We start from the raw sequence: 27057 nt of genomic DNA on the forward strand, positions 1-27057 counted from the left end.
CCTTAGAAGGGCATCTGGCATCTAATACAGTCATCAGAAGTGCTCGGTGATAAACACATTATTGCAGTTAATCTCAACAACCCCAAGAGACAAGCACTATGGTTACTGTTATTCCTATAGCAAAGGTCACATGGCCATCACGTGGTACCTGGGGCTTCAAACCCAGGCAGGCAAAGTCTAGATCCCACGCATCTAACCATGAGGCCAGAGCTCCGCACTTCTGGTGCTATTTGTGGGGAAGAAGTAATTAAGCAAAACCCAAAGAACCACCCACTACGTGTAACACAATGTGTTAGGGCTATCACAGAAGCAGGCCTGACATAATTCAACAAAGGCTGGTTGGGTGAACGATAACGTACTATAGGTGTGTAGGGCCCACACAGGAGGGGCCTACAAGGGAAGAAAATGGACCCCTGAGCCCTATCACAGGTTGGGATTTGATTCTACAGGTTTAGGGGCACGACACGATCAGATGTGATCACTACAATTATGAGGAACTGAACAAAAACAGAACTGTCCCAGAGACTGAGGCACCACGGCTAGACGGATCACCCCAGATCACAGAGCCAGCGAGGGGCAGAGTCCAAGTTCAAACCTGGCAGAAAGACTGCTGAGCCGTCTCAAGCACAGTATGATACCGCTTCCTGTCGGTGGGGAATGTTTAAGACATCTTTACTTCCATTCCAACGAGAAGCTGTAATTTAATGCCCTGGGGGGTACCCCCAAATGCCCTAGCAATCTATCTCAGCGACCAGTAGGCCGGGTGGTATGCCATGGCCAAGGTCTGAGGTTCCAGCTGGTAGAACATTCCAGAAAGCCAGAGGGCACTGCCCTAAGCAGAACCCACGAAGAATCCGTTGTGCTTTCTGGAGGGAGAGGAAGCATGAACAGAGGAAGCAGAGAAGGGAGAAGCTTCTGACCCCAACTTTCCTGACCTCCCCTGTTCTAGAAGCTCCTCCTGGCCACTCTGCTTTCCTGGGAGTTGGTTCAACCACAGGAGAGGCAGGGCTCTCCTGTGGATCTCCTGTCTTTCTCCAGGGAGCACCCTCAGGGCAGATGGCTGATCTGGCCACTCTCGGGGGCAGGTCTGGAGGAAAGATGGTCCGAACACCAACCACAGGGCCTCAGAGCCTCTGGGGAACCACCACCTCCTGTTCTGTTTTTGAGTATTAAGAGGGCCAGAGAATGTGACTCGGGGTCGCTCTTTAAGCCTATTATTAGTGCTTAGGAAAGCGTGTTTCACAGGTGGTATTAAGCTCCGCTTTCTTTCTTCTTTCCCCTGAAGAGGCGGTGATATGAAATTCTTCGGAGAGAATTAACACACACCCCAAGAATTCCCTCACCGAGAAGGCTGGGACTACCCAAATGCTTTCCAAGAAGCCCGTGAACTCTTTCTGTTTTTATTGAGGTAACACATACCACAAAATCTAGCATCTTGACCATTTTTAAGTGTCGGGTACATCCACAATGTCATGCAACCAATCTCCAGAACTCTTTTCATTCAGTGACAACGAAACTCTGTACGTATTAGACAAGCGGTCAAGTATATTTGAAGGAAAATTAAACCTGCGTTGTTTTAAAACTGGGGGGGGGGGTGGTGGTAAGGTCTAAAGAAGGGGGGGTGAAGCAGGCACACCTGGAGGTCGTTTTCCATACCGTTAATTCAGAATTCTATCATTTGTTCCTTTTCTACTGCCTCATCCTTCACGCCAACATTTCACAGCCACAACGTAGTAAAAACGTAAGAAAGAAAGATTCTCAATAAACATGAAAGTCCAGTTGTGCAGAAAACACACTAATTCCCGCCAAGAATCTGACCTTCAGGGTCTGACTTTCTTTGTAGCCCATGATACGTTAGGAACAACGGATTCCCTTATTTTATGCTGTTGAAACTGAACCCGAAAACGAAAATCCCATTTCCTCCTGGCCTGAACCAGTGTCACTTGAAGCAGCATACCTTGCTAGTTCTTTGTGCATACCAGACTCTTTCAATGTTTTTTAAAATTTATTTTTGAGAGAGTGCAAGTGGGGGAGGGGCAGAGAGAGAGGGGGACGGAGGATCTGAAGCGGGCTCTGCGCTGACAGCTGAGAGCTCGATGTGGGGCTTGAACTCATGAACCGCGAGATCATGACCTGAGCTGAAGTCGGGCACTCAACCAACTGAGCCACCCACGGGCCCTGTTTGTCTTTCAATTTTAATTTTTTTTTAATGTTTATTTTTGAGACAGAGAGAGACAGAGCATGAGCACAGGAGGGGCAGAGAGAGAGGGAGACACAGAATCCGAAGCAGGCTCCAGGCTCTGAGCTGTCAGCACAGAGCCCGATGTGGGGCTTGAACTCACAAACCGCGAGATCATGACCTGAGTCAAAACCAAGAGTTGGACGCTTAACAGACTGAGCCACCCAGGCACCCCTGTCTTTCAATTTTAATTGACACAGACCTGGGCAGAAGATCTGACTCTCAGTTTACTTTTACCCATTTCTCTGTGAATAGATCACAACCCTGACAGTCGAACGGCAAGCCACAGGAGCAAATTTAGAGAATCTGCACAGAGTGAGATGCCAGGACCCGTAACAGAAAGGGTACATGGCATGAGGCTAAGGTTATATACATGACTTGGCTGACATCTGTCAACAAAACAACAGAAACTGAACAAAGCTCTAAGGACTTTTCGTGCATCGCGCTCAATTCATGAAGAAGGACGTCCAAGCTCTCCAACGTGGGGCATAACCTTTTAGGATTGGATTTCAGACAACGGCCTTTGTGTGTCAGAGGCACGAATAAGGCGGGTCTGTCTGGAATAAAAGTTTCATAACTCAACATTTTAAAAGTAACAGAACCTTGGTGGGGCGCCTGGGTGGCTCAGTCGGTCACACGTCCAACTCTTGATTTCTGCTCAGGTCATCATCTCAGGCTTCTGTGATTGAGCCCTGCGTTAGGCTCTGTGCTGAATGTGGGGCCTGCTTGGGATTCTCTCCCTCTCGCTCTGCCCCTCCCCCCTCCTCAAAACAAAACCCAACTAACAGAACCTTGGTAATTTTTATTTTTTTTTCTTGTCTGTACACCTGGACGGCACGAGTGGGGACAGGTGGAGGGATCCAGTAAACAGCAGCTCAGATTCTTGCACTGACATTTGCTCTCATGTCCACCCCCCAACACCCCCCTACCCCCCACCCCCACCCCTCACTGTCTGTGCTCTCCTTCAGCCTTTATTTTAGGTTTGGTTCCTGCTGAAATGCCCCAATCCTAGGACTCTTCCTGCCTGTCTTCCTGGCTCAGCGCCAATGAAGAAGTGAAACCCTCCCCTGTGCTGAGTGTGTTCTAGAACCCAGATTCCAAGTGAGCAATGGTTCACTCCTCACCTCTGAGTCCCCACACACTTCTCAAGACCAGGCCAGTGCCCCGTGTCCCATTCATGACCCAGAACACCCTGGCTCAGAGTCTGGGGGTAAAGGTGTGAACGAAAAAAAAAAAAAAAAAGGCTTCCCTTTCCTTCACAGAGCCCCTAAAAATTCCTAACGTGGTTTCCAAAGAGTCTACGAGCAGCCTGTGACAGAATGCTGGCCCAGCCATCCAGGGACTGCACTGTGGGGGCTGGGGCCAACAGCTGCATCAAGAAGGGCTACTGGGGCACCCGGGGGGGGGGGCGCTCAGCGGTTAAGCAGCCGACTTCGGCTTGGGTCACGACCTCACGGTGAGTTCGAGCCCCACGTCGGGCTCTGGACTGCCAGCTCAGAGCCTGGAGCCTGCCTCGAATTCTGTGTCTCCCTCTCTCTCTGCCCCTCTCCTGCTCCCGTTCTCTCTCTCTCTCTCTCAAAAATAAATGAAGATGAAAAAAAAATTAAAAAAAAAAAAAAAAAGAAGGGCTACTGAGTGCCTGTGGGTGTTGGGTGGGCCCAGGGGAGACATACCTGTTGGCTGTCGTTCCAAGAATGTATACGTATGTCAAAATAGTCAGATTATGCCCTTTAAGTATGTGCATTTTGATACATGTTCCCTTATGCCTCAATAAAGCCGTTAAAGATACTTACAGACCTCACTTTTAAACAGAAAGATGGTACACGATTCATGGTAAAAGTTAACCACGGTGAACAGTCCCTCCCCCAGGCCCGACCTCCAAGCCCCCGGTTCTAGGGATTTTTCGGCCAGATGCTCGGACCCAAACACGGGCCCTGGGTGCTTACACGTCAAACCCAACGCGGACGCACATCAGGAGGAAGTTCTCCTCACTGCGGATGTGGAAGCCGGACTGAAAAACACCAAGCGTTGAGGTCACAGAGCCAACTGTCTGAAGAAACCAGTCTCCGGACGCAAATTAGTTTAGTCTTCCTTAAAATACAACTCTGCCTGCAGACGTGAGCTCAATCCGCTGTCCTCGTCTCCAGCAAGAAAAATGGGGAGCTATCAAACCCCTTGCCCCTGAGGCTCCTTTCAGCTCCTCCAAGTATTCAGTTTTGAGGAGTCAGAGGGTACCAGAATTTGAAAGCTCGACACGGAAAAGAAAACTTCTGGAAAGACGGACTTCATCCCCCAGGGCATACAGAAGACTGAACTGATGTGCCTGAAATTTCTGGTCCGGAGAACAGTCTTCAGGGTTACAAAGAACATCACCAGAGTTGGGCCACAGGAGGTGAACGGGGACTAGAGACGGGCCCAAGTTAACGCACGACATACTTGCAGGAAGGCTATTAAGGGGAGGAGGGGGGTTTCAATGAGCTCCAGGGAGAGCCAAATGGCTTTTTAAACCGACAGGGTTAACATTTCTCCTCTCGACTACACAGACCTCACTCTTACCTCTCAAATTCTTGCCTGCTCAGCTTTTTTTCCTTAGTCCCACTTTGGCAAAGGGACTCACAGGCAATCAGATCTTTTTTTGTGATGGCCATGTGCACAGAGCACCGACAGTCACAGCATGGTCTGTCTCAGACCAAAGAGTCAGGCTGCAAGGAGGCCTGAGGTGGAGGTCATCGGAACGAACTCAAAAGAAACATACGGTCTCTCTCTTGTCCAAAGGCACTCACTCGGCACGGCAGCAAATATAATGAGTGAGAGCAGGGCTCTGGTGCCAGACGAGCCATTCCTCCCTTCCTGAAGCTGTGTGACCTTCAGCAATTTGCTTAACTCTTTGTGACTCAGTTTCCCCAACACTGGAACAGAGATCAGAACAGCTGTCCCTGGGGCGCCTGGGTGGCACGGTCGGTTGAGCGTCCGACCTTGGCTCCGGTCATGATCTCACGGTTCGTGAGTCTAAGCCCCACATCGGGCTCTCTGCTGTCAGGGTGGAGCCCGCTTTGGATCCTCTGTTTCCCCCCTCTCACTCTCTCTGCCCCTCCCCTGCTCGTTCTCTCTCTCTCAAACAAAAACTTAAAGAAAAAAAAAAAAGAATAGTTGTTCCCAGAGTTGTGATAAAGAATCAGTAAAAACACACAAGTGTATCTAGTAGTGTGCCTGGCATATAAACACGCACAATGTTATATACAGTTACATACTCTATATATTGTTATTATTTTTATTTATTGATTCAACGACGGGCTGGCACTACACAGCTCAGTAGAAAATTAAGAATTCTTCTTTAAGGAACGGGTCTTGTATTTCTTATATATAAGGCCTTATATTTTATATTTCTTGGAGGGAAACGCTTATGACATTCACCTGACATTTTCGTGGCCCTGTCTTCCTAAAGGGTTCAAAACAGCTTTTTGTCATTTCCTTGATCTTGATAGCTTCTGGGGAAGGGAAAAAAGGTAGTAGAGAAGTCAACATTTTTTTTTTTTTTTTTGGTGGGGAAAACTGAGGCAGGGAAAGGCCAAGAGTCTTGTCCAATTTTTTTTTTCTTAATGTTTTTTTATTTATTTTTGAGACAGAGAGAGAGCATGAGCAGGGAAGGGGCAGAGAGAGAGGGAGACACAGAATCGGAAGCAGGCTCCAGGCTCTGAGCCATCAGCACAGAGCCCGATGCGGGGCTCAAACTCACAGACTGTGAGATCATGACCTGAGCCGAAGTTGGACGCTCAACCGACTGAGCCACCCAGGCGCCCCCCAAGGGTCTTGTTCAGTGCATCACATCAGCACCTGCTGACGCTGAGACAGGACAGATGTAGCATTTCCCAGCACGTTAGACACAAAGTCCTGGGAAGACCAGCTAACCACCAGCCTCCACAGGCAAATGTGCCCATATCTCAGACGGGAAGGCACTGTAAGGCATTTCTCATACTTACAGACACAGAACCCTCTCCTCACAGAGAACTTCTGGGCCTCGTGTTCCATGGAGCCCATCTTTGGGAATGCCAGTTCAGGGAATGGTTTCCTCATGAGGGTGGGCTTTTGAAAGGACCATCCAAAGTTAGAAATACAAGTCTAGACCAACCAACCTGCCTCCTTTCTCTCTCCCTTAATATGGTCACTGAGCTAGAAAGAAACTTCTCTGGAAGCACACTGGGTTGAGCCCAGCAGGGACCAAGGGCCCTGACACTCGGATTCTGGAGTCCCAACTGGGCTCTGAATCACCGCTTCCCCATGTCGCACACCAAGAATCCAAGAATCCCAGCCAAGATTCTTGACCTTGTGTAATGAAACTGTTCAGAGATTTCCACAGATCAGAATGCCAGCAGTGGGGAATGTGGACAGTTACAAAGGATCAGAGGGTCACGTTTTCAGCCACAGGGCTTTGTCCAACAGTAGGTCAAAACGGGCAGCTTCTGACTTTTTATCTTCTTGGGCAATGTTCTTCAGTGTCACCCCCGACATTGGCATAACATACACGTTCACCTACCTGGTGCTCCCACTCTGACACTGTAACCCTGCGTTTGCCAGTAACACGCGTTGAGTGTGGCGCGACCGTAACTTCCCGCCGTCTTCCCTTCAAAACCGCACCCTACCCTCTTCCGCTAGGTGTCCACGGCAATCGATGGGACTCTGGTCACAGAGCCGCCGGGCGTCTTCCGTCCGCTTCCTCACTCTCCACTCTGCCTCATTGTGTGACAACACCAGAGCGGTCACGAATTTGTCTCCAGCCTCCACAATAACCCACCGAGGGAGCACCTTTAAAGAGGGGGTGGACGAGGAAAGCAGACTGCAGGCCGCCAGAACTCATCCTTTCTGTGAAAGACAGGGCGGGACCCCACTCTTGAAACCATCAGGGGAAACCTCTCTGAATTGCAGGGTACCATTGTGGTCTGCTCTCCTAAACCCCTCTCTTCCTGCTTCGCTCCCTGGTTTGTCGTGCTGTTTCCTCTCTGAATTGTTTTCTGCATATCTGATGGTACTGGGATGATATTCTCCACGTTATAGTCTTCACGTCTTCCGGGGGATGGAGACAGTGTCTATTTTCCTTACTACACCGTCCAAAATACTGACCCTGCCCATGACACCGAATGAAGCCATCTACCGACGTAACACATAAACACAACGATTAACGTAGGTAACTTTAGGGCCCGACTGCAAGAAAACAGCCCTAAAGACATTTTGAGGAGAGGTCACCACGTTATGTAGTTATCCATCTGGACAGGAGACTAAGGAAATTATAGTCCTGAGGAAATACCTTTTAAATGACCCTCCTCCGAGGTAATCTCAGCCACCAGGCTTCCTGTCCTAAAATGCCCACAGAGATGAATCTGAGGAAGTCTGTAGATGTAGTCGAAAAGCTCTAAGGTTTGCAGTGAGGTCCCAGATAATCTGGCTTTGGGCACAGTTAGCAGTCTTCTCTTTTCTTTGTCCTTTAAGCGAATAGAACACGGGGGTCAAGATTAAGGTACGTGTGCTTTCCCAGATGGCAGTGTCAAAGCGGCTGGCTCAACGCTCATCAGACCCAGGCCATCACGGCTCCCGGCATACGGTGCCCCGGCCCGCAAGGGGGAGGACGGGAAGGGAGGCGCAGGAGCAATCGCACATGTTTTACAGTGACTGAGATCAGGAAGTAGCAGACACAGTCACCAGAGCAATGGGTCAGGTCCCAGCTGGCATGGGCTGAGCCAGCTCCGACTCCCTCTGGGAAACGCCCAGCCTGAGAACAAGAACCAGCAAGAGAGAACCAGCCTCATGAAACATTCCCTTCGCAGGGACAAACCAGGGTTTCGTCCCAGGCACGACACCAGGGTGTCCCTGTAGGAATGATGACATCAGGCCTGCTGTAGCCCCTCAGGACGGCTGTGGTGGGCAGCTGTCCACACTCCACGGCGTTCATGCCTCACAACTGCCCTTCGAAGAAAGAATCATCACCTTTTATTTTCTTTTTACTTACTTCCCTAAAAAAAAAAAAAATTTGGATTCCAAGGCTTAAAGAGGTCAAAATCACCATTTTGAACTGAATTCTGTCTCCCAGATTTCTATGTTGAAGCCCTCATCCTCAATGTTGATTGTCTTTAAAGAGGTGAATTACATTTAAATGAGATCGTAAGGGTGGGGCCCTAATCCAGCAGGAATGGGGTCCTTATAAGAAGAGGAAGTAACATGGGACACCTGGGTGGCTCAGTGGGTTCAGAGTCCGACTTCGGCTCAGGTCATGATCTCACGGTTCATGGGTTTGAGCCCTGCGTCAGGCTCTGCCCTGACAGCTCAGAGCCTGGAGCCTGCTTCACATTCTGTGTGTGTGTCTCTCTCTCTCTCTCTCTCTCTCTCTGTCCCGCCCCTGCTCACAGACTGTCTGTCTTTCTCTCTCAAAAATAAACATTAAAAAAAGAAAAGGAAGAGACAGCAAGGATGCACTCACACAGAGAAAACGCCATGTGAGGAAAAACAAAGATGGCCATCTGCAAGCCAAGGAGAGAGATCTTAGGAAAAACCAATCCTGCCTCCAGAGCTGGGAAAAAATAAATTCCTATCATTTAAGGCACCCAACCTATAGGTATTTCATTATGGCAGCCTCAGCAACTAACAGAGTTACACAGTGAAAAAGTGTTCTGCTGCCAAAGTTCATGGGTGGGGCAGTAGAGACTTCATACCTTAACTATGTCTTGTTTCGACGGTCTCAGAACAAGCCTTCAGATTGTGGATGCCGGCCGTGTTAACTATTTTATTCCTGATTCCTGGGAGGTAGACTCTATATCCTTGGAATTTCCCCCAGTAATGGGAGTGTCTTTGATATTCATGAGCTCCTGGATCACACCTGACTTTATGCTAGTGAGATGACTCAGACTGGGGCTAGTCACCCCCTAGAGACTGGGTTCAATCACATGGCCAATGATTCAGCCAACTATGTTTATGTAACTGTTGGTGGGACAGTAAAGCCACTGTGGAAAACAGCATGGAGGTGCCTCCAAAAATTAAAAATTGAACTCCTGTCTGATCCAGCAATCCCATTCCTGAGTACATACCCAAAAGAAATGAAAACAGGGTATTTTTTTTTTTATTTTTTTTTTCAACGTTTATTTATTTTTGGGAGAGAGAGAGACAGAGCATGAACGGGGGAGGGGCAGAGAGAGAGAGGGAGACACAGAATCGGAAACAGGCTCTAGGCTCTGAGCCATCAGCCCAGAGCCCGACGCGGGGCTCAAACTCACGGACCGCAAGATCGTGACCTGGCTGAAGTCGGACGCTTAACCGACTGCGCCACCCAGGCGCCCCGAAAACAGGGTATTAAAGAAGTATCTGCACTACCATGTTTATGACAGCAGTATTCACAATAACTAAGACATGGAAACAACCTAAGTGTTGGTCAATGGATGAACGGATAAAGAAGATGTTTATATATGCAATAAAATAGGACTCAGTTGTGAATAAGTAGGAAATCCGGCCATTTGCAATAGTGTGGGTAGATCTTGAGGGCATTATGCTAAGAAAAGCCAGACAAAGACAAATATTGTATGTTCTCACTTTCATGGAGAGTCTAAAAAAAGCCAAATTCATAGACAGTAGAATAGTGGTGAACAGAAGCTGCAGAGTAGGGGTCCTGGGGAAGATGTTGTTAAAAGATAACAACTTACAACCAGAAGATGAGTAAGTTCTGGGCAATCTAATATACAGCATGATGACTAGAGTAAATAATATTGTATTATATGCTTCAAAAATCTACTGCTAAGTGCGTGGACCCTAAATATTCTCATCAGACACACAAAAAGGACATGGTAAGTCTGTGATGTGACAGACGTGTTAGGTAACATTACAGTGGTCATCGTACTGCAATTATGTAAGTCTATCAAATCAATACCTTGTATACCTTAGACTTACACAGTGTTGTATGCCAACTATATTTCAGTAAAAAAAAAATGCCTAGTAATGAAACCCTAATTTAAAACTCTGTATATTGAGGCTCGGTGGAGCTTCCTGGTTGGTAAGCACATCGATGTGCCAGGAGGGTGGTGCATCCATGGGGAGAGAGCACGGATGCTGTGCATTTGGGACCCTTCCAGACCTCACTCACCCTTCGTGTCTCCTCAGTGGTGGGTCTGGGTTTGTACTCTTTATGCCAAAACTGCATAACCATAACGATCATGCTTTCCTGAGTTTTGTGAGTCAGTCTAGTGAATTATCAAACTGGGGGTGGGGGGGTCACGAGAACTCCCAAACTTGCAGCCAGCTGGTCAGAAGTGCAGGGAGCGTGGGGATCCTTGAACTTGCAGCTGGCCCCTGGAGAGAGGGCATCTCGTTGGGAATGTGCGGTCTGTGCTAAAGCTGCACCCCATCCACTCATATCCATTCCCTGGCATGTGGTGCTGTGTCGCCTTGAGATTTCACAACCAAAGGCTTTGGCTATCATTGTGCAGTTGAACATATGTAAACAGGGGTGTTTGGAGGCCAATGGGCAACGAACCCAAAGGTCGGCTGAATTTCAGGAATTCAAATAACCACCCCAAGAAGAATCCTCAGTGAGCCTATGCCTCATTCCTATGTTCCTCCTTCTCTTTTTCTGAGTATCAGCTAGTTCAATACCATTGGATTCACTGAAAAATAATTTGGCTGTTCCTTCGGTCACAAGTAAGTGAGGACAGAGGCCGTAAATGGAAGAAAGGAGGAGTTTTAATCTGATAGCTATTCATTCATTTGTTCCTCTGTTCAACGTTGGTCAACTTTCCGACGAAAGCAGCCACCACTTATGGAGCACCCATGACGAGGGTACATTTCTCATTACAGTCCTGCTAGGTAGTTATTATAATTCCCATTTTAGCAATGAGAAAGCTGAAATTGATACAGGTAAATATTTTCTAAGGCCGCATACCATCCATATGAGAAAAGAGAGCCAGGATTTCAACCTGGATCTGATTTTATCCAAAGTATGAGCTTTATCACATTGCTGCCTCCTAAGCCCCTGTACAAACTGTCCGTAAGTCAGTGGTACAACACAAAACATAAGATTCATACATGTAAACTTTTCATAAATTTAAATGTATCCTATCTAAAAGACTGTTTTTTTACATTCTGCTTTCCCATTCTTTTTTTTTTTTTTAAACGTTTATTTTTGAGACAGAGAGAGATAGAGCACGAACGGACAGGGGCAGAGAGAGGGGGAGACACAGAATCTGAAACAGGCTTCGGGCTCTGAGCTGTCAGCACAGAGCCCGATGCGGGGCTCGAACTCACAGACCATGAGATCATGACCTGAGCCGAAGTCGGACGCTTAACCGACTGAGCCACCCAGGTGCCCCTCCCATTCTTTTTGGTGTGTGTGTGTGTGTGTGTGTGTGTTTATCTATACCAGTGAAGGTAAAAGCAGTGTGTGATATTTTTTAATACCCTTATTTGGCAAAAAAACAACCTTCCAGCCCTACTTTTCCTTTATCTTTAAAGTTTCTGATCCCTTAAATGCCAAAGTCAGCGGACTACTGCATCACAGGGGCCCTAGCTGTGAGCCACAGAGGAAAGCTCCAGAAAATGAGTCTCAATATTACTGCCTCAGGGGCACCTGGGTGGTTCAGTCGGTTGAGCATCTGACTTCGGCTCAGGTCACGATCCCGCGGTTCGTGAGTTCGAGCCCCGTGTCAGGCTCTGTGCTGACGGCTCAGAGCCTGGAACTTGGCTTCAGATCCCGTGTCTCCCTTTCTGCCCGTGCCCCTCCCCACCTTGTGCTCTGTCTCTGTCTCTCCAAAATGAATAAATGTTAAAAAAAAAAGAAAAAACTAAAAAAGAAAAAAACACCGCCTTAAAATACAGTGTGCTGGGAAAGCTCCAGGGGCTGACCACAGTGGATCAGATTCTGGCTCTGTTCGCGGTGGAGCCTGAGAAGTTGTCTTTCTAACATGTTCTTGACGGATGCTGATGCTGCCAATCCGGGACCACACTGGGAGAGTCACTGAGTTAATTAAGCCAATCACATGAATCCAACCCCTGCCATCAGTGACTGGTCCAGGCGGCAGAATGAACCAACTGTGGTCTGGGGTGAAACACGGAACTGAGGGACAGGGAAGGCCATCTGGGAAGGTTCTTCCCCCATGAGGAAAAGAGTTAATGAGAAGAGCAACACCCTTTCCTGCTTTCCAACACTGTTGTCTACAGATGCGGCAGCCAGTCCGTGACCCGCGTAACCATGGCTGGGCGGGACGCAAATCGAGGAGCCTGCAGATTTTCCCCAGAAGTGACTGCATTTAACTTTACTGCACTCACCCAAAGTGAAGATGAATGGGATGATTAGGATTTTTCTTCATGCTTTTTTTTTTTTTAATGTTTATTTATTTTTGAGAGCCAGAGCATGAGCAGGGGAGGTGCCTAGAGAGAGGGGAGACACAGAATCGGAAGCAGGCTCCAGGCTCTGAGCGGTCAGCACAGAGCCCAACGTGGGGCTCGAACCCACAGACCGCGAGATCATGATCTGAGCCGAAGTCAAACCCTTAACTGACTGAGCCATCCAGGCGCCCCTCTTCATGCTTAGGGGTACAATTTGGAGAGGACACTGCTGCTGACCTAGGGTTACGTGGCAGTGCTATTCCATAATATTTACACACTGTGAGTGTGTGTGCACACGCAAGTGTGTAGGTGCATATGTATCTGACAGAGCCAACCAAATGCTGAAGGCATTCTGATATGACAGTGTTCACTAGTACAGATACCGTTTTATTAATCATCAAAAGGGGGGTGATGGGGCGCCTGGGTGGCTCATTGGGTTGAGCATCAGATTCTTGGTTTTGGCTCAGGTCGTGATCTCAGGGTTCGTGAGTGTGAGTCCAGACCCTGCATTGGACTCTGTGCTGACGGTGTGGAGCCTGCTTGCGATTCGCTCACCCTCTCTCCCTGCCTCTCCCCCGCTCGTGCCTCTTCTCTCTCTCTCCCTCTCTCTCTCTCAAAACAAATAAACGTTAAAAAAAAAAAAAGGCAGGTGAGAAGGCAGTGGTTTCCCCATATCTCTCTGGCTCTTGCAGACATGTGGTGAAATGATATGGAAAATCGAGGTAATCTGCAGGATCCGGGCAGTTCTAACATACCTTTGTATAAGTGCAATGATATTTTCTGTTATTTTATAAATCACGAACGCTATTGTAAGGAAGGAAGGCTACAGTGAAGGAAGGCTAACAAAAGATTTTTATAATACCGACACATGGCTCACTTTAATGTTGTAATACATCTTAGGCTCTATCAACAATTTAAAATTGAAAGAATCATTGTCCTGATCTATTGCCTCCCTCAAAGGACTCTGCCTGGGATTTTGAAATCTCCTTCCCTTCAAGAAGAAAATGCTGACCCGTTTTGAACTGACAGTCAGGCATTTCCGGAGCCATAAGGTCCGCCCAAGTATCATCAAAGGCTGCTCGGATCCAGCAGTGGGGAGGGGACGTGTTCTTCTGAGCCTCGCAGAGCCGCCCCGAATACATCTAAATGCCCCAAGGCATCCATCTCACTGTGCACTCCAAAATCTGGCTAGCAGGCCACAATCCCTGTAAAGGATACAACGCCCAATGGGGAAGCAAGAATTAATATGTGAACTTGTGAGCAGCTGAGTTTGTCAGTAATGCGCTGGGAAACCAATCACTAACTTGTTTACAAAGGAAAGGATTTGCCCTCTGGTTTTACCTTCCCACGTATCACGGCCAATATGATCCATCCGTATATGATTGTGCTTCAGCGTCATTTTAAGGTAAAGCTCAAGGATAGGGTCACTTCTAAGATACTGGGCTGCAACCATCAAAAACATTTTTTTCTGTCTTCTGTCCAAGAATGGTAAGTGATTAGCATGCTTTGACATAATCGGAGGTCCAAACCGAATTCACGGAGCTAGATGGTTATCTGTACTCTGCATGAATGCACGTCCATATATACCCTGCCTGCCCTCATCTGACCTTGTCGTGAGTTACGTGTGACATTGGAAGGATCAACACTGCTAACCAGTGTTTATGAAAACATCAGGGAATGATGTGCAGGGGAGCCTGGAAGATGGAGCAGTTAAGACATCTGATAGACGGTCAACCCATCGCGGTCACGTAAACTTGCACTGAACACTACAAATACACCACAGAGCCCTGCACAGAGTCGTAATGAACACCAAAGTATTAGGAATAACAACACAGGAAATTCTGCAGCGTTTCCCCAAAAGGCTGAGGTGGTCAATGTTCCCATTTTACCGATGAGCTAGCAGAGGCACGTGGCTTGTCCAGGTGACCATAGCGACTAAGTGGTCTAGCCTGGGCACCTGTTGCCAGGCTCACACAGTGCCTATGAGGTGCCAGGAAGTCTTCTAAGCATTTTTACATGTTCTAATCTTTGATTCCCAACCACAACGCTAGGATACCAACAGGATCAATTTGCAGATCCCCTTACAGCAGGAAGACTGAAGGCCATTATCCTTCCCAGGTCACAGATAAAGAAACTGAAGTTCACAGAGGTTGTGCAATAGGCCAAGGTTATGGAGCTCCTGAGATGTGGAGTCAGGAACCTCACGGCCTGGGCCGAGTTTGAATTTTGGTCAGGACGTGAAGCCTGGCCGTCCGGCTCCAAAGCCTGTGCTCCCAAAGCACTGAACCGGCTCTTCCTTGGAGTCACAGGGCCTGACTTTGAGTCAGATCTCTACCGTTCACTAGCTGTGCCACTTAGAACAAGTTACTTAACTTCTCTGTGCCTACATTTCTTCATCTGCAAAATGAGAACGGTGACAGTCACCCTCCTCCTTGAGTCGTGAAGGGGACTACGAGCTGATGACTCAGCATACATAAAGCACTGAGAACAGAGTCTGGTATAGAAAGAAAGTGCTCAACTAGCTAATGTGATGATTAATCACTAAGCTATGAAGTTTCTCCTAGCATTCGAAAGATGTTTATGTAATTAAAATTTGATTTACACTTAACTGTTCAGGAATGCATTCATTTGCATAAAGCCCAAAGAAGAGTTCTATTTTCCGTCATCTGCTTTCTACCTAGAAGAGTGGTTTCCAAGCCCTGAAGGGTCTATGGACACCCCTTGGGTCAGTCACTATAAGAGACGATGGACAGCAGGTGGGATGCAGACCTTCTCCACCTATACGGACTGGACGGAGGATTCTGCAAGTAAGAGACGTTTGCGAACCACCGGTTTTAAGGACTACTGTGGGGTCATGTGGTTGCTTCTGTCTACACCCATGGTTCTAATTCCACACAATTGTAAAATTCAGGACGCCCGCTCTGCTGGGCAGAGACTTGCAACTATGACCCCCTAGGGCACACCCAGAGAGGGGGCAGCGGGGGGCAGAACCACACTGTCCACGACTTTAATATACTGCCCTTGTAGGAAGGACACGTCCGATTACGGAAGGCTGGCAGGGGCCAACAGAGGAATTCAAACAGAATGAACGGATGGCTTTTGAGCCACCAGAAAGAGCAGATCTGGGCTCCTTAACGAGGGAGGACAGAGTGCGGCTGGTACAGGTGCACCAGGAGGCGGCTGTCCCCAGTACAGGAGGTAGCCCCTTTCGGGAAGAGGAACCCCCAACCCCGGGTTTGTAAAAAGTCCTACGGCCTGAATCATATCTTGCCTCTAGACTTGACCTCATGCCCCAAGGGGAGGCGCTCGGATCTCCACAGCACAGTAGCAGATGAACAACTGAGGTTTACCAAATGAGCAAGTATTTGAACTGAGCAATGTGCCAAACACCAATCTGTGAGTTATGGATGAAAAACAAAAAACACCCAGATTTGCTAATTCCCAGATTCCTGTGACGGCATCGCTTCCAGATGGCCGGTTTTCTCGTTGGTGCCACACAGTTCTGAGGGGTGTGTGCACATATGCGTGTTTTTATGTGTGTCTTCCCCGCCCCCTGCAAACAAAACCACTCCCATTTTGCTGAGCTGCATTGTGTGGTAAGTTTGTTTCAATCCACCCCCCAACTTCCGCCCCACCCTTCTTATCCCTCGGGAGCCGAGAGGCAAAACTAGGAGCCCAGGGTGGACAAGCTATCTCCTGAGGTTCCTTATCTGCCTACACTCCAACTGGGCTACTTTGCAGAATACGTGGAAAATGATTTTGTAAAGGGATCGAGGAAAACAAAGAAAATAACTCGGCAGTGACACCAAAGCAAAAACAAGAAATCAACTTTCTGGAGGGTCATTCCTGGAAGGCATGGAGAAGCACTGCCTTCCTCTCCCTTTCCTTATTCTCCATCCCATTTGGGGTGAACCACAGGAAACTGTCCTTTGTGTAGAACAAAGTCGGCCCCAAATCGGCCATTTCAAACGGTTCCCGCGAACACTTTTTAAACCTGGTTGAAATTAGCATCAAGGGAGAATGGGGGTGGGGGTGTTGGAGGAAGTGGGGGAGGGGAGCAAAGGGGTTGTTGCCTGGCAACCAGAGCCTGGACCCCGACAGCCCCAGACGACCTCTTCTTACCCTGTGCCTGGCCGAGCTGTCTGGTCCAGGAGCCGCGTGCGCCTGAGTGTTGGGGGCGGGGTCCCCGGATGATTGCATCAATCTGCCCGATCCTGACACTCCTCCCTCCATCACTGCCCCTCAGGGAGACGGGAGATTCTCTTTTGTTCTCAACCCGAGCCCAGCTCACCAGTTTCTCAGTTATTGCCCAGAGGGAGACTCTTAGCTGGGTGTGTCCCCCAAGGGTATGTTTTACGGGCTATTTCATCCTCCGTGCAATGAAATGAACTTCTGATTACATGCAGACTCAGCCTTGCGGTCTCTGCCTCTCGTCTATACCTTAACATCAATTTGCTTCATCATGTGCCTTTAAAATGTTACCTATTACCAGCCACCCCCCCGGGGGCTGGAAACACATCTGTTTGGCTCATTTGGTAGAGTACCCCGTTCTGCAAAGACGAGACTAATAAATGAGGATGGCAATCGTGGTGAAGTGTGAGGTCAGCCAAAGCTGTGCTGATCGACACCCTTCTGGCTCTTTTTTTTTTTTTTTTTTTTTTGAGGTGGCCTGGTGGTCTGGGAGGTCCCGGACAGAAGGTTTCTAACACTGAGGCCCTCAGTCGGCTTGCAGCTCCTGCACATGGCTTCCCACTCCTGGCTGAGACCATACCTCCTGGTGAATTCGGCCCAGACAGGAGCAGATGGCACGCCGCTTCATGCTTCAGTGCACGGGCCAGCAAGCAAATCGGACCACCCTCCTCAGCTGAGCAGATATGGATTCAACTCTCTATTTTTTCTCCCTTCTCTTGGCAACACGTGCTTTGGGGGAATTCCTGGTTTGCTTGGTAGAAAACCGTCCCTTGCATTTTTTTTTTTTTAACAGAAGAACATCCTTAACCACAGACGGAGCTGAGAATGCAGTGTGAGGGTGTGTACGTGGGGGTGTGCACACACGTAGAGAACCCAAGTCTGTCTGTCTGTTCTTTGCAGCACTAGTAGGGTACCAGACGTTGTATGGTTTGTTTTTTTTTTTTAAGCTCATTATAGGCCGGGAAATTTCCTTTACCCTCTATGCTGCTTTATTCAGGGCCCATATTAACTTACTCAACTTCTAAGCGGGAATATCACCAGCGTGACTTGTCAGGAGAAAAATGATGAGAAGGTTTAATCCACTGCTGCTTGTCCCTTCCACACCTGATACCCCGAGGCTGATGCCTGATGTGGAAATCCTGGACTACATGTGTCACACGCTCAGATCTCCACCAGACAGACTAGGAACTTAGCTCACAGAAACGAAACGACCCGGGGAAGCCCATCTTCGGTTCTAGTCTTGGGATGGGGGCTGAAGCCTTTAATTCTAGTTGTTTCCACACTTGATCTTAGGCAAAAGGCCGAGAAGCGATAATTCCAGTTGTTTCTGATGCCGGTGCTGGGGGCCAGCATAGCGGCCACATTACAGGTGAACTATACCGTGTCCCAGGTCTGTATTATGCAGACTTCTCACAGCGCAATGAAATGAAAACAGGATGTAGCATCAGAAGAGCTGTGCTCAAGCTGTACGCATGACTACATGATCTCAAGTGAATTAATTAACCTTCCTGAATTTGTTTCCTTATTAGCTGAGTTTGTGCCGGCTTCACACAGTCAGCATAGGGGCGCCTGGGTGGCTTGGTCGGTTAAGTGTCTGACTTCAGCTCAGGTCATGATCTCGCCGTTCCTGAGTTCGAGCCCCATGTCTCCCTCTCTCTCTGCCCCTCCCCCACTGACACTCTATCTCTCTCTCTCAAAAATAAACATTAAAAAAATCAATACACAGTCAATATAAAAATTAAGTGAGATGTGCCCCAGTGATACCCCAAAAGGAACTGTAAAATGTGCTCATTCCTGGGGAGGACATCCAGTATGAAATCTGGGCAGCCCTAAACAATTTGATTGTGCCCACAATCTTCTCTCTAATGATCTTCTCTCTATCCTTTAGCGGTACCCTGTCCAACAGAAATGCCATGTCAGCCACAAATGTGAGCCAGTATGAAATAAGATTTTTTTAGGAGTCCTATTAAACAAGGTTTGATTAACTTTAATTACATGTTTTCTCTAACCCAATTAAGATACCCCCAAGTAGTTCATTTTTTTTTAATGTTTATTTATTTTTGAGAGAGAGAGCGCGCACGCGCGCACACACACACACACACACACACACACGCGTGTGCGCGCGCAAGTGGGGGAGGGGCAGAGAGAGAGGGAGACACAGAATCCAAAGCAGAGTCCAGGCTCCGAGCTGTCAGCACAGAGCCTGACGTGGGGCTCAAACCCATGAACCGTGAGATCGTGACCTGAGCTGAAGTCAGATGCTTCACCGAATGAGCCACCCAGGCGCCCCCCAAATAGTTCATTTTCAACATGGAATCATCAATATAAAAACCATTAATAAGATTTTTTCGCTTTTTTCCTTTGGTTTCCACACGAAGCCTTCCAAATCTGGTGTGTATTTTACACCACATCTCGGTTTGGGCCGCCCACATTTCGAACACTGCATTTCACTACACAGCACAGCTTTAGATCCTTCCTGATGTTTCTGTCCCACCAGCTTTCTCAGAACTGGGGACACCGTGTAATGTACAACCAGAGCCCAGCTACTATCTTTCATTCTCCTGGAAAAAAAAAAAAAAAAGAAAAACAACAACGGGCTCCACTTCTCAGAGTCACAGGACACTCTGTTCCTCTATTTTAACAGAAGTGGATGGTCAGCAAAGTGCCGCCCAAGGCTCCCGAGAGACTGGGTCAGAGGGAGAGACACGGCAATCCTGGAATGCCGCCTGACATCCCGGGGCAGCTTCCTGAACAGAACACAAAGAGGGGTTCACGGCGGCAGGGTCGTGGGGCTGGAGAGGAATCCGATTCGTAAAGCTCTACCATCCGAGGGAAGAATTGCAGCCAACAGAGCATAACTTCGACTCGTCTACAGAGCCGGGCACAGCCCAGAGACAAGTACGAGGCACGTGTCTGTTGTTCTTGTCCCGGCCTGCCTTCCTGTAGAACAGGCAGCCGCGTCATGTCCTAAGCCTCAGGAGAACCTAATAAGGCACGGCCACACCTCAGCCATTCCAATCTAGTGAAAATCTATTCTATTTTTAAGAAACGCAAGAGAAAGAATCCGGAATCTTCCTTATTAACCGCTTCCAGTCCCCCAACTATTGACCCTCACTGTCAGGAAATTCTCCTGGGTCTTATTTAAATGATTCTCGCTAAGGCTAAAGCACAGTTCCCTTTCTTTGCTTTCAAAATGCTCCCCTACCTAGGCAGAATAAAAAAATGAAGAAAGTAATTTTAAAGGAATAACCACCTGGAGATAGGATTTGAGAAAGTTACTTTAACACAAAACACTCGTGACGCCCTCTTATCTGGCCACAGAAGGATCAGGAAGAGGCCGACAGACATACTTGAGGGCGGCCTCCCTCATTCTGACGCAGGCTTTTCCGACTACATTTCTAACTGGTTGAAACAATTTTGGCTGACAGAGCAAATGACAGGGTCTCCAGGTGGGACGGTAGGGTGATCTGGCTGGAAACCTGTCACACAACGACGACCAACGTTGGAGGCTTGGCTTTGTCTCTTGAAAACCCACGTCATCGTTCCGGCTGTCCTTAAGTGGAATTTAAGGACTCACGGAGTCACACGGTAATGCTGTGGGGGCCGCTGGACGTGGGTTTCAAGATGCACCTTTCAAACATTAAATCCTAGCGTGTGCACTCCGGACCTCTGCCCTTTCGCCTGTACGGGTACTGAGGGATTTACTCAGGGCAATCAGGGATTTGGCAGCACAGATTCTGCTCAGTAATCCCAAAAGGGCTTTATTTTTTTTTTTTTTTTGACGTTTTATTTATTTTTGAGACAGAGACAGAGCATGAACGGGGGAGGGGCAGAGAGAGGGAGACACAGAATCGGAAGCAGGCTCCAGGCTCCGAGCCGTCAGCACAGAGCCCGACGCGGGGCTCGAACTCACGGACTGTGAGATCATGACCTGAGCCGAAGTCGGACGCTCAACCGACTGAGCCACCCAGGCGCCCCCCAAAAGGGCTTTAGAAGAAGCATTAAATGTTGGGATTATGGCCATTTTGTTATAACCCAAAGAAGGGAAATGCTATTGTCACAGGGGCCAGGTCCCCACCACTGCAGGAAATGATCTGTGAGGGTGCCCGGTTATCAGAATCCTCCTGGTCGGACGCAGGTCTTGTTCGTTGTTGGTTCCACGTCGTTTAACGCTTCTCTCGTGCCGTCGAAGTTCTGTGAGATGTAGCCTTCGTGCGTCTCTAACTCTAACAGCGGCTGAAAAACCAGACCTCCCATCTCTGCCGCTACCTACTGATTTTATTCGACCAGCCGCTCTTGTGTAAACCTGCACATGCTTCCCCGTGGGGGATAAACATTTCCCCCACACCTGCCTCTCCATCTAACAGACCCTGGAGGGTACATGTCGTCGGCAACACTCGCCCCTCCCCAGCCCCGCAACTCCAGGTCACAAGACTGAGCAGGGCCATTTCCTCATCTGAGCCTTGTCACAAACACTCTGAAACTGGTCTTCAAACCAACAACACCAAACCCTTCGGCCCTCAATGTACTTGGGTGACTGAAGTATAAAGGAACCTGCAAGGGTGTCACTCTGTGGAGTTAGCAATATCAAAAAGAGAATTATGGGATCCAAGCGTTTTATTCTACCAAAAACTTAGCGTGGGTCCAAACGAACTCAACAATACGGGATTCCCTTTAGAAAGGATTTTGTCAAAAGAACATAACCCTGAGCAAAAGAACTTTGTGGAAGAGAAAGAAAAGTCATATTTAACTTGGTGTTTGCCCACTGTCTTTTTTTTTTTTTTTTATGTATAGTTTTTTTTGTGTGTGCTAAACTAAATCCTCTGCCAAGCCATTGGTTCCATGCCAAAAAGTCCTTTGGGGAAATAATACCAGGGCATTTTAGGATTAGCCCATTCTTTCATTCCACAAGGATCTGTTCAGTGGCATTTCTGCCGGGTGCTGGGGATACACAGCGATCTTGACACGGTCTCAGCCCTCAAACTGTGGGCGGCTCTGGGCAACAGAGTAAACAGGCAGTGACCGCGAGCTGTGACACGGAATTGTGGCAGTGCTCGAAGAGGGGACCCACAGGGGAGGAGACACAGCCAAGAACAAGACTTGGGGGGGGGGCAGGGGGTAGGGCCAAGAGGTTGGGGGAAAAGTATCTTCTAAGCCGTGAACTGGAGGCTTAACAGAAACCAGCAGGGCACAGGGGTGCGGGCGTGGGAGGGAGAGTTCTAGCAAGAGGAAGTAACGTGTGACGTGTGTTCCCAAGGGGACGGGCAGAGTGTGACTTCTCACCATCTGGATTGTGAAGGGCTCAGGATGGCCCTTCCTAAACTGTGCACAGCAGTAACTAAATATCTTTTCTGTGACTCAAGTTCACTTCCAGTGCCCTGGTTTACATCCTCCCAGGGCAAGCTGGCCAACAGATCATAACTTCACTGCCACTTGAGGCCTCATTTCCTGTTTCAGACAGTGGCTGTTTTCCACACCTCTACACGCTGATTTAAAAAAAAAAAAAAAGCATCTAAAAAACACAAGGCCACTCCCCTACAAATTCTTCATGCTGATTCTTAACAGTTGAAAGCTCCAAATACTTCGTTAGTGATTTTGCTAACAGAGGAGATCTAACTCACTTTACACTTCCTGTATGCTGGCTCACCTCACCCCCCACATCTAAACCACAAGTCTGACTCTTAATAAGGCCATAAATCTTGGAATCTAGCCTAGGACATAATCCCAAACACGGGACAGCTCTATACACACGGGTAAATTAATGACGGCATTTGCCGGTAACAGCGGAAAAACCATAAAACAAACAGAAAACCTTAAACGTACCCAAATGAGTGAATGGTTAGATAATGATGGTATATCCATTTCTGGAATTTCTGTTAATATTAACAAAGATGAAAACTTATAGCAACCTGGAAAATGCCAGTGAAAGACGTTAGGTGGAAAAATAAAATATACAGAACTACACACACAATGATGACAACCTTGCAAGAAATAGAACTACAAAAAATGCTGGAAAGGAATTTGCTGAAATGAGACTAATAGGGGAATTAGTGTGCGGTGATTATGAGCTTTTTCCTATTTTCTATGTTTCCTACATTGCGTTTGTAATGCCTTTATAATTTAAATCTAATTAAAAGTATTAATTCCTTGGGGCGTCGGAGTGGCTCAGTTGGTTGAGTGTCCTACTTCGGCTCAGGTCATGATCTCACAGCTTGTGGGTTCGAGCCCCGTGTCAGGCTCTGTGCTGACAGCTCAGAGCCTGGAGCCTGCTTCGGATTCTGTCTCCATCTCTCTGCCCCTCCCCCAGTCGCGCTCTGTCTCAGTCTCTCAAAATTGAATAAACGTTAAAAAAAAAAAACAGTATTAGGGGCACCTGAGTGGCTCAGTCGGTCAAGTGTCCGACTTCAGCTCAGGTCATGATCTCATAGTTCACGGGTTCAAGTCCCGCATGGAGCTCTGTGCTGACAGCTCAGAGCCTGGAGCCTGCTTCGGATTCTGTGTCTCCCTCTCTCTCTGCCCCTCCCCTGCTCACATTCTGTCTGTCTCTCTCTTTCTCTCAAAAATAAATACCAAAAAAAAATTTTTTTTTAAGCATTAATTCTTTTAAGTTAGCAACCGGAACATTTCCAAATCCAAGCGGGATGTACGAGAGAGCATGAGGTAAGGGTATTTGTATGGGAATCTTCCATTGCAACAGAACCAGTTCCCGCAGTGGAAGAGAGCATGCAGGCACCATTTCAACGTACTGACGGACTACAGCTTATTTGGCAAAACGTTCCGGGTAATGAGGAGCACTGCCCTGAGAGTCTGACAGACATCTGAGAATGTCGAGTGCATACAGTGATAAAAGTTGGGAGTCGAACAACAGATGTAAGTTCTTTAAATCAAGTTGGGCAGCTTCACGAGTCTTTAGGGTTCTCAGTGAAACAGTGATTTTTTTTTTTTTCAACAGTAAGCTTAACAAGACCGGGGTCTCTGATTCTAATACTGCTCTGACTTCTCGGACCCTGATGTGTGCTCAGTTTGGAGATGGAGTGATTGATTTCCTGCGGGTCAAGGGACACGTAGATGTTCCAGGGTGATGTGATGTTGACCCACGGGAGGGAGGTGACTTGGCCCTTGGAGGGAAGACAGAGCCAGGAGAATGCTTCTCTTCCCCAACACTTACAAAAGCTTAACTCGAAAACAGCCAATGGTTCCCTATCCCTCTCTGAGCAGGGAAGACGACCAAATCTGTTTTAGCAGCAGCGAGACCTATTTGTGTTATATTACAGCAAACTCCTTCAAGTACAAACAGCTAATGGCAGTTGTGGAATTTCCTTTTCTAGAGACGTGCAACAGGAGGTCAGATATACATCTGGTCTTGAATGCCTGAGGCGCGGTGTACAAAGAAACAGAACGAACGAAAACAGCACTCACACACAAAAATACCCCGGTGCGCCATCCCTCTCTCAGACACTCTGAGATACGGATTTAAAACCCGTTTATAAATGGATGACGGGCATCTGGGGCGCCTGGGTGGCTCAGTTGGTTGAGCGTCCGACTTCGGCTCAGGTCATGATCTCGCGGTTCGTGAGTTCACCCCGCGTCGGGCTCTGTGCTGACAGCTGGGGGCCCGGAGCCTGTTTCGGATCCTGTGTCTCCCTCTCTCTGACCCTCCCCCGTTCATGCTCTGTCTCTCTCTGTCTCAAAAATAAATAAACGTTAAAAAAATTTTTTTTTAAAAAACAAAAAAACAAATGGGTGACGGGCATCGAGGAGGGCACTCATTACGATGAGCACTGGGTGTCGCATATAAGTGACGAACCACGGGAATCTCGTCCCGAAGCCAAGAGCACACTGTACATGCTGTGTGTTAGCTAACGTGACAATAAATTGTGTTAAAACTAAAATAAAACCCGTTTACATATTCCCCCACCCATCGGCTGAATCGGAGACTGAACCACATCAGCCCCGGAAGAAGTTCAGAACGTTGGCCAAGAGCCACTTACCTGTACTAAGAGTTCCAGCTTCCTGTCATCCAGAAGATGTACTTGACATCGACGGCCCTCCGTCATCTACGAAGAAAGACAAACGATGGTCACTGAGAGTCTAACAGCCTGACAGATGGTTAACAGGCGCCCTATGCTGGACCACACCAGGCACAGCGCTCTGGGCCAATCGTGCAGAAGTGGCAGGAGGGGTTCCTTCCTTCCTTCCCTCCTTCCTTTAAAATCACTCAGGGAGGGGCGCCTGGGTGGCGCAGTCGGTTGGGCGTCCGACTTCAGCCGGGTCACGATCTCACGGTCCGTGGGTTCGAGCCCCGCGTCGGGCTCTGGGCTGACGGCTCAGAGCCTGGAGCCTGTTTCCGATTCTGCGTCTCCCTCTCTCTCTGCCCCTCCCCCGTTCATGCTCTGTCTCTCTCTGTCCCCAAAAAAATAAATAAACGTTGAAAAAAAAATAAAAAAATAAAATCACTCAGGGAGCACTTTCTATGTGCCAGGCACTATCCTGGGAGCTGGGTGTCCAAGAGCACCCAAGACAAGGTCCCTGCCCTCATGGAGCTTACATTCTTACGGGGGAGATATAAAATAAATTAGCAAATACATTCATAACCTGATACCAGGTGGTGAGAAGTGTTCCGGGCTTTAATCATTCTTCCGTTCAGTAATTGTATCACCACGCATCAGGGGCAGATTTCAGTATCCCGTCTCTGCCACCTCTCCTGTCCCCCCGACAGTCCCCCTTACCGAGCACACGGGAGCAGACGACCACCCCGCGCGCAACTGCCTTTGATGCCTGTGAAGCTTCTTTCTCCACAGGATAATCGTTTAGTACCCTAGTCCCTACACTGCTTTCACCTGTGATAGAAGAACGTGGGAGGCTAAATGCTCACAGCTAAGCCTGACCCCCGACCCTTGTGCCTTATCACCACCGGCCCTGTAACAGAAAGAGCATCCAGGCAAGCAAGAGGAGACCCACGCCGGGTCCTGGCCCCCCGGGTCCATTCGTCTCTGCAGCCCCGTCTCATATACAAAAGCGACTGGGCTGGTACCAATGGAGTGCCACCAGAGCTTTAATAACTGGCTTTCTGGAAGGAAGAAGCCTTAATTTGTAGCATCTGCTAGAGCCCTGGCATCCCTCTCAAAGGAAATCCTTTGAAGAATGAGGCTCCTTCTAGATGTCAGCGGGCCACCGCTCTAACCAAAACTTATCTCTCTGCACTCCAGATATCTTCACGGTGTCTGATCTCCAGTTACTGTCCACACGACAACACGGATGGTATTTCCCACACACGCAATAGACTTAAATAATTCCAGGAGCACGGATGGTAGTGAAGTCTGGTCAAATAACAGGAAACTTCCCATCCATTAGTGACGGGTTTTGAGTATTTATTACCATTGTTTTTAATATAACATACTTGACTCTAAATTTATATAATTTAATGTCAATAATGGCTCTATGTTTTACCCCTGGCACACAGAATTCCCGGAAACGTACCTACTGGCTGTTACAATGGGTAAGAGCAAGTTCCAACACCGCTGTCTGGACCAGAAGACCCAGAAGGGTCCTTCCAAGCCCTCGTATTTGTACAGGACTCTGCAGCCCCCGCTGAAGCCACCTTCTTTTTGCCCAGTGAGCAGCCGCTTCATGCAGACCCAAGGGCAGGCTTGGCCTTATCTCCCTGCACAGCTATCGTGGTCCCTTCTCAAGAGTGCTTTCTCCAGGAAAGATGGGAGAGATAGCATCTTCTGGCTCAACAGGGATTATTCTCTAACCATCAGCATGTCCCAAACTCGTTTGTACTCCCATGAGAAAAGTCTCCTTCGCCAGAAGGAGGGTGACTTCCTCACCCACCAAGCTACCATCCAGTCAGATTCCCTTAGTTATGGGATCTTAACCAAAACAACAGGCTCTGCCTGCATGGGGCCCAAATAAAGTCTCTCAAATGGGAGTTACAGTAATGACTCAGCAGTCCCCAGCTCTTAGAAAAATCATCACGAGAAATTTCACACGCCCATAAGCACTCCAACAGAGGTTAAAGGACGGTACAAACAGAGGAGAACTTCAGTCCAGAGGTTTGCCATTTTGCACATAAAAGCCAAAGCAGGCAGCCATGGGCATGAGGTGGCTCTGTGAAAAGTCCTTATTCGTTCTTGGAACTCTTAACCTTAGGTGTTAATCGCCTTAAAAGGAGAATGGGCTCCAATCCCATTAGAAACCACTAACTGCACACAGTAGGCATCCCAGCTGACTGACTTCATTTAAAAAAACCCATTAGCTTCAAAAAA

At 48.2% G+C, this 27057-nt stretch overlaps 1 protein-coding gene across 1 annotated transcript in view; it reads right to left on the reverse strand.

Moving 5' to 3' along the window:
• FRMD4A (FERM domain containing 4A) overlaps nucleotides 1-27057 on the reverse strand; it is a 217079-nt gene that overhangs the window by 163513 nt on the left and 26509 nt on the right. Inside the window, exon 2 of the mRNA XM_047066791.1 lies at nucleotides 24778-24843. Coding sequence (XP_046922747.1) covers nucleotides 24778-24843 — 66 coding nt within the window. The remainder of the gene's footprint in view (nucleotides 1-24777; nucleotides 24844-27057) is intronic.

Source organism: Lynx rufus, unplaced genomic scaffold (genome assembly GCF_022079265.1).
Source record: "Lynx rufus isolate CCGP_SWC_20201006 ecotype Redwood Valley unplaced genomic scaffold, mLynRuf1.p SCAF_7, whole genome shotgun sequence".
In the NCBI taxonomy this organism is placed as follows: domain Eukaryota; kingdom Metazoa; phylum Chordata; class Mammalia; order Carnivora; family Felidae; genus Lynx; species Lynx rufus.